General features: G+C 39.3%; 1 protein-coding gene across 4 annotated transcripts in view; it reads right to left on the bottom strand.

Annotated features, from left to right (window-relative positions):
- Positions 1–4532: 4532 nt before the first annotated feature.
- HMGN3 (high mobility group nucleosomal binding domain 3) overlaps positions 4533–18678 on the bottom strand; it is a gene marked incomplete at both ends in the record, with an annotated part of 38107 nt that continues 23961 nt past the window's right edge. The window contains 6 exons of one of the 4 annotated variants that reach the window (XM_080700503.1): positions 4533–4571; positions 4918–5010; positions 5131–5244; positions 6340–6390; positions 9131–9160; positions 15733–15783. In XM_080700503.1, the coding sequence (XP_080556629.1) occupies positions 4533–4571; positions 4918–5010; positions 5131–5244; positions 6340–6390; positions 9131–9160; positions 15733–15783 (378 nt within the window). The remainder of the gene's footprint in view (positions 4572–4917; positions 5011–5130; positions 5245–6339; positions 6391–9130; positions 9161–15732; positions 15784–18678) is intronic. The other 3 variants (XM_080700504.1, XM_080700506.1, XM_080700505.1) reach the window with 3 other exon arrangements.

Here is an 18678-nt window from a genome sequence, read left to right as displayed (position 1 = left end):
TATGAATGGAAACAAACAAAATGTGGCTTTTTGTGCCTAGCTTATTTTTCTTTGCATATTGTTTTCAAGATTCATCTGTATGATGGTAGCATATATCAATTTTCATTTCTTTATATGGCTGAATACTATTCCATTGTGTAGACTTACCATATTTTGCTTATCTACTTATAAGTTAATGGACATCTGGATTATACCCACTTTGGATCTATTGTGAAAAAATGCTGTTATGAACATGTTCATGGTTTTGTGCAAACATAGATTTTCATTTATCTTGGGTATATACCTAGAAATGAAATTGCTGGGTGATAATGTAACTCTATATTTAACTTTCTGAAGAGCTGCCAAACTGTTTTCTAAGAAGGCTGCACTGTTTTACATTCTTACCAACAATGAGTGAAAGCTCATATTTCTCTATATCATCTCCAACACTTATTATTTTTCTTTTATTATTGTTCTTGGCATCTCAATGGGTGTAAAGTGATCTCGTTATCGTTTTCAGCTGCATTTCTCTAATGACTGATGTTGACCACCCCTTCATGTGATCAGTAACCACTTGCATGTTTTCAAAGAACTCTTTTCAAATCTTTTAAATGCAGGTTGTCTTTTAAGATTTGTTTATATATCTAGATTCTAGACCCTTATCAGATATATGATTTGAAAATATTTTCTCACATTCTGTGAGTTGTCTTCACTTTCTCAGTTTTTAATTTTGCTGTCATCTAACTCATCTCTTTTTGTTTGGTTTCCTGCGCCTTTGGTATCATACCTAAGAAATCACTGCAGCATTCAAGGGTATGAAAAAGCTTTATATGTAAATGCAATTTTTAAACTGGACTTTTAAATACTTTTTAAAGTCTTTTTCTGCCATGAGGGAGTGATGCATAATCATAAAAGTTCTCTCTGAAGTTTTAGGTGAGCCAGAGCCTCTATTGGTGTTGGAAAATTGAACTTTTAATTTTTTTTTTTACCAGGGGATAGGAACATATTAAAATAATAAATTCATAAGTTGCTTCTCAAATTGGTAATTTATATACAGTGCTTATTACAGGATGTTAAATAAATACTGGATATTATTTCTTAATCATTATAATTACCAAGAGATTTATAAGTCAATGATCTGAATAAAATAATTGAAAATAATAAAAGTTTGAATTTATGATTAAGAGAAAAGCTTTCAAAGAAGACTCATTAACATGCGATAGCTAAGAGCTGAGATGGCTTTCCTGAGCCTGTTTAGTTGGCAATGTAAGGAATAGCACTTGAACCTCTAGCCAAGAGAAACGTCCTCTAAAATTTGGAGACAGAAAAAAATTATTTTATACCTTGCTTCAAATGTTATGAAAATGTACATTCCATGTATTGTTTGATCCTTGCTTCAACTTATCTGATCAGAGAACTGGGAGTTTCAGGATCACATTCCCCTGTCCACTCTTACTCCACCAGAATTCACTGGAGAATTGTATGTGTGTGCACTGCCACTTATGATTGTGTAAGTACTCAACTATATGGACACCATTTGACTCAAAGTCATTGTAGATCAACAGGGTTATTATGAGTTTCCAGCGGGGTAGTGGACACATGTCTGGGGGAAGCAGACCCTTCTGACATGTATAAATTCATCAAAAGGGTAATAGTGGGGCTGTGAATGCACATTCCTCTATCATCCACGTGATTGTAGGCAGTATGTTCTGTCTTTGACACTGTATTAATCAAGTCCTCAGATTTGGGGAACAGATTTGAGGTTACTAGGTTATTTTGGGTACCTGTTATAGCATTCACAAGCATTGTCAACATGGCATAACACTCATCTGCTTAAATAAGCATTACACCAGTGGCTTACACAAAACTCTGGATTGTGCTTTAGAAATAAAAATAATGCCATCATTGGTCATTATACAAAATAATTTAAAACACACTGATTCCTCAGTAGAAAAACAGACAAAGTCAAAATTCACAGAAGAAAAAAAATTCACAGAAGAAATTCAAATGGCCATCAAAAGTTCAATTTTATTAGTAATAAATTTTAACAATGAGGCATAGTTTTCATTTATAAGACTGGACAAAATAAGGGTTCTGGCAAAAGCAGGAGGAGATGGCAGTTATATGCTGGGGATGGGAGTGAAAATTGGTACACCTTTTTTTGGCAGTAGTCAAAATGTCAAATGTGTATTTCTTTTATCTATTTTATTTCTAGGAAATTATTTAGTTAAACAGAAATACATAAGACAAATCTTTGTGTACAAGCATGTTTACTGCATTTTCATCGGCAGTGTTAAAATATTAGAAATCCAGAAATGAGATGGGTGAGGTGAAACATGTCTGTAATTTCAGCTGCTTGGGAGGCTGAGGCAGGAGGATCCTGAGTTCAATGCTAGTATGGAAACTTGGTGAGACTAAGTCTCAAAATTAAAAAATAAAAAGGGGTGGAGGTATATCTCAGTGGTAAGGCACCTCTGGATTCAATTACTAATATTAAGGAAGAAACACATGAAAAGAGAAATGGAAATCTTTATTTCCAACTATAGTTTATAGGGTGAATAAATTAAAAACAGCATGATTTATCCTTTTATTATTACTGGCACTGAGGATTAAAACAATGAGGATTCGACCACTGAACTACACACCTCTAGCCCTTTCTATTTTTTTTGGTTTTGTTTTGTTTTGAAATAGGGTCTAAGTTACCATGTGCTGGTCTCAAATCTGCTATCCTCCTATCTCCACCTCCCAAGTACTGGGATTACAGGCATGTGGTGGCCATATGTGTATATTTGCACATATATTTACTTACGTAATATATGTATAGAGAAAATGGTTTCAGTAATTACTTCTAAGATACATAAATGGGGCAAAAGAAGATTTTCCCAGTTTGCTTTATATATTAGTGTCTGACTTAAAAAAATTACCTGTAAAACTTTTGCAATACATAAAAAGTAAATTTATGAAGACTACAGTCTACCTTTAAAGTGGAAATTAGACAGCAATGTGCCTCAACTGTGTATTAATAGCATGTTGAATATATTTTTTGCAAAACTCATAGGATATCAGGTATTTTTCTTTAAAGTTATCCAAAACTCATGAATGTAGGTACATTTCATGATCAGAAGCCAAGAAAATGAGGGATGAGGTCATTCTGGACATAATCTGGTTGAAATCTGTAATTAAGAATGACAGACTTGTGACAATGACACTAGTTTAAGTTCTTAACCCCAAAGTACACAGTGGAAGGTAGACTTTATTTTGTTGACAACCACAACATTAAAGCATCCACGGCTCTGAGGAGCAGCAGCCTTTGTGTAGGCATTCCTAAGCAGTGCAGACAATACTCTACATCTTAAATGAGCTCCACTTAAGTGGAATCCTAACAACTCAGCTTTCCTGGGTGCTCACAGTCCCCAAACTTTTGGGGAACACAAACAATGACAAACTGCATTTACGGAATAACTCCTCTGCTTCTGGTATTACTATGTCCTTCCACAGACAAAAAGACATGATTTAAAATTCAAAAGATTTAAATCTGGATTTTCCCCTTCCAGTATGTCATTACTACGCACACTCCCGTTTCTCAGCCTAGAGACGAGCTCTAATAATATCTTTGTTAACTGCCTTCTCAGGCTGCTGCAAGCTTGCAGTTTGGTCATGCTGGGTGAAGAGCTTTCAAAGCTGTGAAGTCCTCAACGAACAGGAAAGCATTTTAGTACAAATGTGACCTAGTGTTATTTTGAAAGTGGAAGATATTTAAAGATGAGCATGCATTTGTGTGTGCTTGTGTATATATGTGTGTATATTTTACTAGCTCTGGTTTAGTAAAACTATCTTGTTTTAAAGGTCTTTAAAAACACTAGTATTTTATTAGGTTTTATTATATACTGCTAGCCACTTCTGGCATAAAGTTAGACATTAATTCTTCTATACCAGTAGTCACAGATGGTTTACTAAAATAATAACAATGTTAAGGCCAGAAAATTAAGAAACAATTCTGTTTGACTTATTAGAGATATCAACATGGGACACACTGTAGGAATTCTTTACATCAACAATAATAAAATAAACAACTCCTTAAATTTAGTAAAAATACTAAGAGACAGGTATTTTGCAGACAAGAAAACTTTTTATTTTAAACCACAAATAGTCAGCAGGTGGCCACAACTATCCATGTTTCATTAAAATCACATAAAACCTAGGTACAAAAGCACCACTGATTATTGCTCTAGAAAAAACTGCATGAAAAATTTAAATATGCACAGTAGAAACACCACAGTATGCACAGGACCAAATTTTCAAAGCAAGTGCATGGAATGCTGAATCAGTTTTACATACAGCTTCCAGTATTAAACTGATATTTATTTTACTTGAGGATGATGGAAATTTCCAAAAAGCAGGCCTATGAGAGAGGGTACAATGTCCATCCTTATATATTTTTTATGCCAACTAGAGTCCTAAAAAAATTAGCATTTACAAAATACTTGGTAAAAATAGCTTTTAAAAGTTGTCCCAAGAGGTACATAAAATCAACCTCAATGGTTCATGTCAATTCATTCTCTCTTGTTATCTACAGATTCAGTTTTCTGTGCCTGTGAAAAAGAAAGAGGAAAGATATAGTTATCACTTAAACTACAAGAACCAAAGAAAAGTCCACCCACCAACACACACACTTTTGAACATTTTTTTTTTTTTTTTTTGCAGCTCTACTGTACAACCTACTTAAAACTCTGGGTGGAAAACAGACAAAGCAGGAATACATTATGCTAACACTTTGCTGCGTTTATATTGCTTTCTGCTTTTCAAACAACCACAGAAGTCTTACCTGCAAGCTCTCACGTTCGTAATGAAAAACAAAATAAAACAAAAAAACCCCATCACACTACTATCTGATTCTAGTCACTGCAAACATGCAGAATTTTCTACTGTACCCTTAACTCTCACTGTTTCAATCTGCCCCTTTACTGACAGTGTGCTGGGTGGGGTACTTCTGGAGGCTGAGACATTAATAGTTGAGCGAGAGATGTGGATCTGCAATAACATTACAGGCGATAAAAAGAGAAATTATGAACATGCTATCACGGGCTGAAGGATCGAGCAATTTCTTTTAAGACACTGATTCAACCTGTGGGAGGTATTTATGGAAAGTACCTCTTCAGCTTTAGTTTCACCATTTTCAGATGGTGCAGTACCTTCCTTTCCAGCTTCTTGCTTTTCCTCCTTCTTTCCTTTAACACCTCTGTTAATCTTTGCTCCAGATTCTTTCTAATAAGAGATCAAAGTACAGAGAAACTGAGTATGTTAGATTCAGAATGCTTAATGAAAATCAATCCGCCTCTGTTTGGACAGAAGGGGAAACACAAAGATGGCCACCCTGGTGGTCTTCAGGGGAAAACGGAAACCTAGCTTTGTTGGGTTTCAACTTGGTTACCCCCCAGTCTCTCAGAAAATGTAACAGGATACTTAGAAAGTCCCCTGGACTCTCCTTCTGTGGAATAAGGATGACTGCCTTCCTGTGCTTTGCTGGGTGGGCCAAGTGACACACGGTTCTGCCCTGGACAGGGCAGCAGGAGGGCTCGAGGCCACGCGGAGGAGAAACCTGGCTGGGGCTGCTGTGGCCTCTCTCTTTCGAGAAGTCTCGTGTGGAGACATGCAGTGTGTGTCTAAAAAGGCTGACAAAGCACTTGAACAGAAAGGAAAAGTTCCTAACCGAGCCACAGAAGTGAGTTCTACTTCTGAAATCACTAATTCAAACCACTTTCCAACAGTTCACAACAAGGGACAATACACTGAAGGGCCGAGTGCAGAAAAGTCATTTGGAGGAAGTTTCTTGATAATTATGCACTTCAATTTCCTCATCTGCAAGACAGGATGTTCTCATCTACCTCAAGACAGCTGGTGTGAGGATTACATGAGAAAAACAATTAGCACAGTGCCTGGTGAAATATAAAGGCAGGTATTAATTATTTGCTAGCTTCGATTATTACGCTTTTAGTTTTCAGGAGGTTGGAAGCCCCTTGCCCACTCCCTGTGCTGGCGGCGGCAGCGTCACCAAGGCCCAGCCTCACTCTACCTGAGCACCACATGCACTGCATGCTTGGAGGCGCTGCCAGAGCCCCTCTGGACACCAGGCTTCTCAGAGAAACCTGCTCTGATGTCCTACAGTCCACGGATCAAGTGAAAACTGTGCATCAAGCCTTTTAAGAATGTCTGTCTGTAACTGTGGTAACAGCTTTCCAGTCGGTGCATTTTAGCCTGAGTCATAACACATGGACTTCTCTTAGATGATCTTAGGGTATGGAATCATAATTTATTCATGGTTTAAAAAGCTGAAGGTGGGAGGAGGGGAGCACCTCTTACCTTAGCAGATGTTTTTCTTGGTTTAGGTTCAGGTTTTGGTGGAGCAGGTTTCTGCAAAGACAAGTTGAATTATACAAACACTGACAAGGGGAACAGAAGGAACACAAGCGTAAAAGAGAACACACAAGGACTGCAAAAGACAGCCATCCTCTCCGAGTATGACTTTGTTCATTTAAAGACTATCTCGTCCTATTTCCAGCATCAAATAACAGCATAAAGACTTTGGCATTTCATTAACTATTTTCATCCTGGGTTTGCAAGTGAACGGCAGGTGCGCTTGAAAAGCCAGCTCATTATTATTCCCTGGTCCAGAACGGCTCTCCGGGAACAGGGTTAAGCTTCTATCTGCAATGTCTCTGTATTTCCTTTTTATCACAGCACAGCAGCAAGAGAAATGATTCGGGCCCTTGGCCAAGTGGCTCCACGAATTCCATCGTGCTGGCCTTCCCAACAGTCTAGAAATCATAGCACAGTCGCAGGCAAAGCCCATCCGGTAATGAAGGCTGCTGCCTGTGAAGTAGTTTAAAACCACGTCCAAATCCCCAATCCTTCCCTTGCCGAGGTAGATGTCAAGTTCTGTCGCCAAGCTTCTTCCTATTTCATCCTCTCCAGGGCCAGCCGAGGGTGAGAGTCTCCCACCCACCCAGACACTGGGTTCTTTTGTCTCTAGCGCTATTTATTATGAACACAATTACAGTGGTAACCTACCCACAGTTGGTTCCTAGAGTTTAAGATCTTTTGTGGCTATTATTGGCAAAAAGCCCTATAGGAAATGGTCTCCTGTCTTATATGGTCTTCCCTGCGTTCCCAAGAGCAGCACCCAGAGCCCTTGGCCAAGGTCCTCCATCCACACAGTCTAGCCCTGGCCAGCTTTCCAGGGGCCTGAGACCAGGAGGGAAAGATAACTTGTTTAAAACGTGCATTCTCTGTGGACATTTTAGGGAAGATATTTCTCTTATAGAGATAGGGGAAAAATAAATGAACATTTCTCGCAGCACTAAAAGAAGAGTTTTAAACCGAAAGTATTAGCCAGGGTTCTCTTCCTGCAGAGAAAAATGTATGTTCCTATCAGTGTCTCTCACGGGTTCAGGTTTGTACTGAATCTGGCTGGCCCTTTTTATCAAGAGCATAAAGTGAAATTTTAGACAGTTCAATTGCAGAAGATAGGCTGTTAGAAATGACCTTTCAAATAAAAAAAAAAATTGAGCTTGAAAAGGAAGGAGACTTTTTATTAATCTTCTCACCACCCTAAATCTGTATTCTTCTCCCCCAATATAGCAGCTTTCGTGGTTCCTAAATTGTCATGATTTACAAATTTTATCATTCCAAGTTTTGACATGTTATATTAATATGCATGTGTTTTCTCAATTTACAGTGAATAATTTCCTTTTATAACATTTCCTGTGAGACACCTGGCTCACAGGACTCAGCACTCTGCTTTTGATGGGACCAAGAAGGAAGTTGTGTAGTCTGTAATCCCACTGGCCTCGGCGGAAGCTGTGTTGGCTCGGGGGAGGATCTCAGTGGAAGGGATTTACAGTGTGGTTCCTGGCACTCAGGAAAGACCTTCTTTGACATTTGAGTTTTCCTTTGACTTACAGGGACTTTTCTTTTAAGTAGCTAGAGGTCTACAACAGCACCCACAACTCTTACATCTTCCTGGTGACTCTGATATCCCTCCCTCTCAGGGGCTCACATGAAATGCTGGCTTTCCTAACCACTCAGCTACACTTCTGAACCTGTGAGTGGTCCTAACACACAGGAGGGGGCAAAGAGAAAATCCATGCTTGAGGCTCCTGTGATACCTAGTACAAAGATATATGCTGTCAGCCAAAGAGTCAGGGCTTCCCCCAACTCTCTCAGCAGGCACCTTGGGCTGCAGGCATTTTACCAAAATCCTCCACCAGAGTCAGGCTAATATATTAGTGGAACGAGAACCAGTACATCAGGAGGGTGGCAGGGAGGTGCACCAGAACCCTCAAGGTGCACACAGAGGTTGGTGACGAAGCACAGTCCTGGCCGAGGCTCAGCTGCATCTACCCATCCCAGCTGTGGTTCTAGTCCCCATCTCTTCCCTTGATACAGTCCACAGAAGACTCCAAGTGATGAAGTAAAATTACTATGTTTGTTTCTAAAGATATTCTGGGTCTGAAATGAGGCTAAAATGTATGGGTTCAGACAATTATCTGAACATTCTGACACATTAAATAAAATGTTGTACAGTACGCGTTAGGAAGAGAGGATCAGACTTCTGTCCACTTGATTGTATCAGCTGTAGAATTTGAGACAAGGACTTTGCTTAGCATACTTCTTTTGTTTCAGAGATTTAGCAATATCAGACAACATCCTGGGCTTCCTATTCTTGTTAATGGTGCGGGCCACTCCTTTAGGCTGATATATCTGATCAAGTGAATTGCTTGGCAACATGGGCCAGCTTTGCTAGAAACTGTGACCCCAGGTGATTTTCAAAAAGAAAATAAGCAAACTCAATGGAAATGCCACCTAATCTTTTTATTTTTTTGGTGGTACTGGGGTTCCTAGAAACCCTTCTACCTCCGGGCTACACTCCCAGACCCATTTTATATATTTTTTAAATTTGGAAACAGGGTCTCTTAAGGCAGCAAGGTTGGCTTCGAATCTGTGTGATCCCCCTGTCTCCGCCTCCCAAGTGCAGGGATTACAAGCGTGCGCCACCACACCCGGCTACCTAATCTTCTTTTGCTGCATTGCTTTGGAAGATAGGAGCATGAGTGAATAAGAAGTGGCTCCAAAGGGATTTTAAGGTACTTACTGCTGACAATCTGGCAGACCGTCTTGTGGGCTATAAAAGAATGGAAAAATGTTTTAATAATTATACACAATCAGGTTGCTTTTAAAAATTCATGCCTGATATATTTTACTGGTTTGAAAATATAATGTATGACTCCATCACCTTCTCTGGGTTAGCATAGTGAAGCACACCTAAGTCTCCTGTGTAAGTTATATAATACTCCAGAGCAACTGTTCCTGTTGAGGTGTGGGCACACTGTTCAAATGAGTTGCCTTTCCCAGTTAGGGATGTGGCGAGTAAGGAAGACAAATTCTAGCTTCATCTGAAACCATCATCTCTTCTTTTGTGATAAAACTGACAGCAGGAGCACTGAATTACTTTAAGAAATGGTCTCCAGTTTGACTATTGTTCCTTCAAATTGGTATGAAAGCTTACAGATTAAGAAGAGGCTTACATAACTGCATAAAAACCAAAACGGTAGGAGTTCCCTACCTTTCTGCTATGTTAAAAAAGAGAGTGACTAAAAATCTTATTCACTTTCCATGTGCAGCAAAATATCCACACTTATCTACTAAAAAAATATGTTCCAAGACTTAGAGTAAAAAGTTTAATAATATTTTCTTTTACTTTCAGTTTAGAAAATTGAGAGAGGAAGTATAGGGATTAGATATGAAATTTAGAGGCTGATCGTTTTTAGGATCTTTTCCAAGATGGTGTATGTTAATAGCTAATGAAACTGTAAAGAAAATCTAAAATAATAGAACTTGAACAGAGTCCTAGGCACTTCAGTAATAATACATAGAATTGATCTTATACTTACTATCCAGAGAAATTGGCTCCCTGGGGATTTCACATTCTAAAACTACCTTTCTTTACAAGTTGTCCAGAAAAAAAAAAACACACTTTTTGTCTGTTTTATTTGCTACTCTTCTTCCAACAGAATAGTGTACTGCCTAACACACAGTACATACTCAAAGAATATCTGCTGAGTAAAAGAATTTAAGCTTTTCCTTAATTCTTACTTCCAGATGCAGACTTTGCCTCATTAAGATGGCATAAATGTTTCAAGTAATTGTTCTTAAGAAGGTCAACAAAAATGGTCAGTGGGAATCTTTGCCATGATTTCAAGGCATTGCAGCCATTCTTGAAGCTGTGCTTGGGTCAGTGTAGGTCAGTCGGTCAGGCCAAACTGAAAGAAATATTCCTTGCCATCTCCACATCTAAGAACCTTCTTGCTGAAATAGCCAGAGAAGCTAAATTCATCTTTCTTTAAACTACAGAAGGAAATGAAAAGCCAGAGCCTCCATGAATAATTTTAACCTTGGGGTCTCGAGGGAAGATCAGAACCGGACTTAAGGCCAGCTAGTAGAATGTGCTTGAGAATGGAGACTGCACAGGTTAAGTGATTGACTGGGAAACATTCACTGCCCAGGGCAGGAGGATGGAGGGCTCAGCACACAGCTCCATCCTCAGCGCTGTGACTGGGAGGAGAGGAAGATGTAAATCAGACTCTCCACGGGAAGGACCACTGCACCTGCTATGCTTATCACAGGTGCATCTGCAATGAGGCGCTCACAAGTTCTCAGGAATCAGGACCCAAATTCTGCAATGCCTCTCCCAGGATAGGCAGTCACATTAACTGGGTGTCAATGAAGAACAGGCACCATTTTCCCTTAAACAGGGCAAAAGTGGGTATCTTGTGCTTCTTCAAAATGCTGAGTATGGAGGAATAAAGGAGGAACCGCCATTCACAGAACAGAGTTTGGCTTTGAGGTTTCTGGGTGGCCTTGTGCACTCCCCCACCATCTCACAGGGTTGGCTGGTGGAACAGTGCCCTCTGTGAACCTTGTCTGAATCCCTCCTGGCTTGGTGTACCACGTTGGTCTTAAGCCATTGTTCACCTCATCTGTAATCCACATCGCACAGGACCATCTTTCTCTTGTATCTACATTGCCCTAATGCCTAGCAGGAGCCTTCAATAAATGCTGAGATAAATGAAAGAGGTGAGCACCACAAACCAATAAATTACTAATTTATTCCCTAGTTTGGGCCTGGAAAGGGGATAAAAATGTTAACTATGACCCCTGAATTCTGACCAGTTGTCTCACTGAGTTAAGATTAAAATTATGCAAAGAATTCCCCATCTGCAATGCTCTTGCTCCTGTCCTTGCCTCTCCACATGGATACCTACACACAATAAATAGGCTGAGTGATGTCAGAAAGCCCTTTGGATTTCCAGAGACATTCCATTCCAAAGCACTGCTCTGCAGGGGCTGAAAGCGGTCTGCCCCAACGGACTTAATTCAGATGCAGTACAAAAGTTCCCAAATAAAAAACCTCAGAAAATTAATGCAAAAACAAAGTTTTTCTAACAGCTGTCTAAACCAGCCAGTCTTTGTGCAAAACATATCTTTTACTGTAAAATCGTTTTATGACTTCCTACCTAAAATTAACCAGATCTCGCCTGTCATAAAAAGGGCTTGTCTTACAATTTCTTTTCCAGTAACCATCATAAGAGATTTTTTTTTTCCACTGAGAACAGAGAAGGCTGATCTTAACCTTTCACTCAGCCAGCAGTACTCATTATGCATGCAAGTGTGCATGCCTTCCTGGAAAGTCCCATCAGCCTTCACAGCCTTACAATCTATAAATGATTGGACTATATTTATTGGATATGAAATAGAATGTGCTGCTATTTTTTCTTCTTTAAAACACTAGCATTTGAAGTACTCATTTAGGAATCAGGCTGGTTGGGAAGGACTAAGGATAAAAACGCTACTAAGAATTTGTCTTGATTTGTTGATTAATTGTGAAACCTCAGGCAATGTGGCCAAAAGAATGGGTCTTAGGAATGTAAGGAAAGCTTTTATAAAATAACACTTTACCAGCCTGTGCAGTGATACCTGCTGCCTGTGATTCCAGCTACTTGGGAAGCTGAGCCAGGAAGATTCCAAGTTTGAGGCCAGTCCCGGCAGCTTAGAGACTTTGTGTCTCAAAATAAAAAGGGCTTGGGGATGCAGCCCAGCGGTAGAGTGCTTGCCTAGCATGGGTGAGGCCCTGGCTTCAATATACAGTACCGTCAAAGAAAGGGGAAAAAATGTCGAGTCGCCAGAAAGCGATAGATAAAATAAATGACACTGAATCACTGACTTGGCTGAAGCTTGCTTCCAATATAAGAATTGTTCCACAGGGATCTGGAAGTAGTATTATTTTCATGAAATGTCTTTTTTTTCTCCTGAGCTTGACCATGTACTTCTAAGCAAAATCCAAAAGTCAAGTTGCTTTTAATTCTCAAAAACAAATGAGAAGTTAAAAGGAAATTGCCTGAGCCAGGCGTGGTGGCGCATGCTTGTAATCCCAGCATTTGGGAGGCTGAGACAGGAGGATTGCTCAGGTTCAAAGCCAGCCTCATCTACTTAGTTTGGCCCTTTGCAACTCAGTGAGATCCTGTTTCAAAATAAAGAATAAAAAAATAGGGCTGGGGGTGTTGCTTGGAGGTAGAATGCCCCTGGGTTCCATCCCCCGTACTGAAAAAAACAAAGAAAAAAGAAATTGCCTGCTTTTCAAAACTGGTGAGTAGGAAAAGATCCAGTCTTGCTTGGGTAATGGAGAAGACTACAGACTGGATGACCAGCTTTTTATGAGTTCAGATATCTTTCCCTGGTTCTGCTACTTACAAGTTGTGTCACTTGGGGAAAATCATGTTATTTCTCTGAAAATGTTTGCTCTAGTTAAAACAGGGATGGTAACATCCACCCATCTGTTATCAAAACAGCACTTCCTGGACATTCATTATTCCCTTCCTTTGCTTTATTTTTTCTTTATAGAACATAGGCAATTATTTTATTTTATTCCCTTCCCTATTAAAATGGAAGTTCCGTGAAGTCAGGACTTTTGCTTTTTTGTTCTCTTGGGATCCACAGGGCCTAGGGCAGTGTCTGGTGTGTTGTAGTCACCCATGTATTTTTGTTACGGCACATGGAAGGGCCAAGGTTGTGGCTTAGTAGTAGAGCTTAGCATGTGCCAGGCCCAGGGTTTGATCTTTAGCGTCATAAGGAGGAGAAATAAAACAAAAAGAAAGAAAAGAATGAACCTCAAGGGTTATTATTATTATTATTATTATTATTATTATTATTATTTTTTGCTGTACCGGGGATGGAACCCAGGGGTACTGTACCTCTGAGCTACACCCCCAGCCCTATTTTTTAGTCTTTTTATTTTATTTGAAACAGGGTCTCACTGAGTTGCGAAGTGCCTCACTAAGTAGCTGAGGCTGGGTTATTGTATGGAGTATACAAAATAATGGATGTGAAAGGGCTTTGTAAACTGCTCGGAGTAATGATCGTAATAAATTGTTTGGGTCACTTATTGTCCAAGTCTCCTGAAGTACTGTACTGTACACAATGCCCTTCAAATGCCACAGCAGTGGTGGACGATTTTCAAAAGAGGACCCCCTTTGTAATTGCTATCTATTCACCATAGTCAAGGCTGTGCATACTCAATGACATAACTAGAAAATGCAGTCTGCACTGAATTTCAATTCAGTGGGGGAAAAAAAAATCAATGTACTCTTGGACAGTTTTTACCATAAGCCACCAGCTAACTGACTGACCTTTTCACTTTTCAAACAACTGTGTTGATGTCCTAAAGACAGATCATGAGTTTTAATCTGGCCTTGACTTAAATGACAGGTAAAGTCTTTCCTAGAAAAGATTTCTGTTACTAACAATATAAAAATATAGAAAATATATAGGACATATAAACTATAAACGTAATAACATAAATATAAATAATAAAGATCACTGGGCTAAGATAATAGATGTAAGACAGCTACATAAGCAAGCACAGACATATATTTTTTATATCTATATACTTTAACAAGCTCGATTTACTTTTATATAGAGGACCTGGGAGACTTTTGGCTATTAAGTATCTACTATGTGCAAATACTTTCTAAGTTTCCTGGCTGATGGATCAATTCAAATGTCAGTCTTCAAAAAGAAACCCACATCCTTTTTTTTGGTACCCAAATCTAACCACACTAAGGTTATTTACACTTAACTGTCCTAAATATATTTGTTATTCTCCAAGAAAATTCAAGCATTTATCATATTTTACTTAGTTTTTTTAGTTGGTTATAGCATTCATGTGTTGACTTGACATTGGATCACAAACTTCATAATTATCCCACATTCTGTCAAACAATGAATACTATGTACATGGAAGCCAATGTTTTTGTTGTTAATTTATTTGTTCATTTTCTGTTTCATTTGTTTGCAGTTCTGGGGATTGAACCTAGGGCCTTGTTCATGCTATGCAAGCGCTCTACCATTAAGTTACATCCCCAGCCCATTTTTATTTTATATTGAGACAGTTTTTGCTAAATTGCTCAGGCTGGCCTCAAACTTTCAATCCCCATGACTCAGCCTCCTGAGCAGCTGGGATTACAGATATGTGCTGCCATACCCAGCTAGATAGGTGGATAGTAGAGACAAGCCATTTTCTCCTCCTCCTCCTCCTCCTCCTCCTCCTCCTCCTCCTCCTCCGCCTCCGTCTCCTCCTCCTCCTCGTCCTCGTCCTCCTTCTCCTCCCAGTGTCTCAGTGTCTTCAAAGGTTGCAAAAGGCCTTGCTAAGTTGTTGAAGCTGGCCTTGTACCTGTGATCCTTTTGTCTCAGCCTCACAAATACTGAGATTACAGGCATGATCCACCATACCTAGCTTTACTTCTTAATAGTTTTTGTTGAGGATTTCTCCATTTGGTAGAATAAATTTCCTTGTACAAATCTGTGTAGAAGTTTTGGTATCATGACAAATTTCTCTGAATTATTAACCACAATACGAACCACCCAATCAAAGAATCTGTAACTAGACATTGTTTATTTCTCTTTCATAACCCTTTTAGTTTATAAATTAGTGGCAAAAGCCACAGTTTTCCACACACTGCATGTAAAAGTGAATGGTGGTCATCACAGACGCATCTCATTCTCTACCCTTTAATCCTTTATATGGTCATAATATTACCATGAAATTCCCAACACAAGCATCTCTCCCAAATTCTTAGTCTTATAGAGGTTTCTATACTTTAATACAAAACATCTTTGAATCATTGCCTAATTGATTATCACAATTCAGGTAAGAGTTTTTTTTAATTAAAAAAAGCTTTACTGTTTTGACATGCTGTATCTTCTCCCATAGTTTTTAACTTTAGTGGAGAATCCTCTTAAGTGGGTATTCACAATCTACAGAGTAATTTATAATTCATTCACTGGAGCAGAAATTTTTATAAAATCAACAGCCTTTCTTTCATTTTCTTGCTATGAAACACAGTCTTTGTTCTCTTTGATGAATTTACTTATTAGTTCTCTCTTTGCCCAGAAGGAATTCTCAATATCTACCCTGACAGACAGCAAGACCAACAGGTAGAAACATAAAGCACACATTAACTGGAAAATACCTCTTCAATCTATCTAAAGGAAACATATCTAGACCAAGAGAGACTACACGTTTATCCCTGGTTTATGTAGTCTCAGCAATCTTGTTTATAATAGTATTATTTTCAACTTAACAAATTAACAAATCTTCAACTTAACAAATTAAATAGAGGATGTCAAAGATATTCTTACCTCCTGCTTGGTTACTTTAGATCCATCTTTGCCCTCTGTGTTCTCTGGAGACTAGAAAGAAAATATTTCAGTGCATTGTATTTACATTGGAAATCACATATGAGAATAAAATTAAAATATTTTGAGTCCTGGGGCCAGGATATTATTCTACACACACACACACACACACACACACACACACACACACACACACTCACATATAGCTGCATAACTGCTCTACTTTTACAATAGGAAAAGAACTGATCTGAGCCTTGTTATCAATGTACATGCACCTTACACAATTTTATCTTTGATGAGTCCATCACCAATTAAACAGCAGGGACTCAGTAGTCAGTGTCTGGGATCCACCTCCCACCCCACGTGCTTTTTCTAAACATTTTGTTCCTTCAGGATAAGGACAGGATGCTGCTAAATCCCAGGCCAATCACAAAAGCATATTTTCATCCTGTGTGTATTTGCCTCGCTTTGATTTCCAGGCCATTTCTTGATGAGACTTGACAGTCTTTCATAGACTACTGTTTCTCCACAATCAGCTCCAGCATCTCCACTGCACCCCTCGCCTGGGCCTGACAGGAAAGCGAGAGCCTCAGAGCCTCGCCAGTCCAGCTGGCCTGCTTCCAGAGTCTCACCCACCCCCTGGGCAGCACCTGCCCACCCAGTGACAGCTCAGACCTGACGGGAAACATGGCTGCACACAAGGATGGGGGGTGCACTTGAGATTCCTCTTATATTTTAAAGTATACTTGAGATTTGTAAGACACTTCCCATATTCCAACATGTTTCTACTGGCCAAGAATATAAAATACTAAAACAAGAGAGTTAATAAGAAAATCAAACTTCAGCACAGCTTACAACTATGTAAAGCTGGAAGGTAAATACTCACTCTACAGCACGAGTGTGCAGCTGATGTGAAGAGAGCTCCCATCAGAGGAAAATACAAATAGTGAACCGACATTTGGTGCAATGTTTGACTTAGCAAAAACAAAAAACAGCTATGTTGTCATGTCTCATCTAATAAAAAAGAAAAAAACTTACAAGATTAGAAAACCCACTGTTCAGTGGGGCTGGTAACATTGCAAATTAATATAATTTCAATGAACAACATAGCCATACAAAAAAGATACACAGGACTAATTGGTCAATAAGCCAGTAATTTCAATTTTAGAACCAGGACTCAAAAAAACCTCTTTGTGAAATTATGATTTTATTTGTACTATATCTGATATAGAACAACTGGAAACAATTTACATATTTAGTAAATAATAGAGAAAAATATAACTATGTAAATACTAATGCAATGGGATTAAAATAGGCTATCTGAATATTTGGCGAATTCAAAAACTTAAGATAATAAAATAGTAAGCAAAACATTATATGCCAAGTAAATATAAAATCCTTGGGAAAAACAAAAACTCTTCAATAGCAAAAGACACAAGGAACCTTCTCTACTCCCTGGCACTATCTCTTACCCAGAGCCCATTAGAACCTTTCATGTCTATGAAGTTACCTCCTGTTCTCTAAATTGACCACCTATTTTCTCCTCTGCCACAGAACCTTCTCCATCCTGGAGGGAAACAGCTTTCTCTCTTGTGTTTTCCACTCTTGCACAAGAATGTTTGCTTCATAGATGTAGTGATATATCAGTCAGCTGGGCGACAGGCGGCAAAGTGTGCAAGTCTGAGCACATGAAGACATTTCTACATGGGCCGCTTGGCTTTCCTCACTTCCATGGCTATAAACTCAATGCTTCTAGGCACACACCGGACTTTCTGGTGGTCTGAGGATGCTGCTCTCATTCACGCCTGTTGGGTTACTCAGTAGGTTTCTGTAACTGATAGGCAGTTACGGAAGCATTTCACAGCTATTATCTGGAAACCCAATGACATTATTTTCAATATTTCTAAAGGCAGTGGATTACTGACAGGTAATATAATCAAAAGATTAGTCCCTAAATACTGACCTAATATTGTTTGTATTGAATGAAATTTAATGAAAACAAGAAACGTGGAAATATACTGCATCAAAAAAGCAAGTATGTTGAACATGTTGATGCCTTTGGATGAAGGGACTTGACGCTAGAGGTGAAGAGTTACAACTTTAGACAAATCTGGCTTTTCTGGCCATCACTCCACAGGGCTTTCTATTAATAAGCTTTTTAAGTACTTAAAATTAGGAACAAGTGATCTCAACCCTGGGATCAGTGTGGTACTGTGGTGTGAATGCAGGCTGTGGCCCTACCTATGTGCAGGGCAGTGGCTTGATCAGAGGCTCAGTCTCTTCATCATGAGTGAAGGTGATGGCACCCTCTAACTCAAAGCATCAATCAGGCTTTCTCCAACTGTGAGGCTGGAGGAAGCCACTTCACAAACTGTGAGCCATTACACAGATGTGATGCAACAGAAAAGACCTAAGACCTTAAGTCGTCATCTGAATGACAGAGTATGAAATTAATTTCAACAGAGCCTCAATGTTGAGTACAGTTTCTTCATTCAGACTCCCTAAAAACTGATCAACTGTTTTCGTTGTAGAGAGTGAAAGGTATACTATTTTGGAAATATCAACCGTTCCAGGATGTCACATCCTGGATGTCACACCATTAACACTTGGTCATAAGGCTGGAGAAAGGAAGGAGGAGGGCACAACATGAAGGGATTAAAACAGCCGGGCTGTCAAAAATGACCGATAAAGGGAGAATGAAGGGTTGGGGTGCATTCAAATGACCTCAGATGTACCCTAACCTTTTGGTGGGCCGATGTGAAGGATGAGGCGAGCTAGATGGGCTGCAGGGAACGTCAAGGCAAAGGTGTTCTTGCCACATTCCCCAGGACACAGCAGGCTTACACTAATCCAAACTGACTGAGAACAGCCAAGAGGACAAGAACCATGGTCAAACAAAACGCCTGAGCTGGCCTGGGTACTGGGTTTAATGCCAGCAAGGTGGTGGGG

Source organism: Muscardinus avellanarius (genome assembly GCF_963383645.1).
Source record: "Muscardinus avellanarius genome assembly, chromosome: 8".
Taxonomy (NCBI): Eukaryota; Metazoa; Chordata; class Mammalia; order Rodentia; family Gliridae; genus Muscardinus; species Muscardinus avellanarius.
The sequence above is the reverse complement of the archived record's forward strand: the minus strand, read 5'-3'. Positions and strand labels throughout refer to the sequence as shown.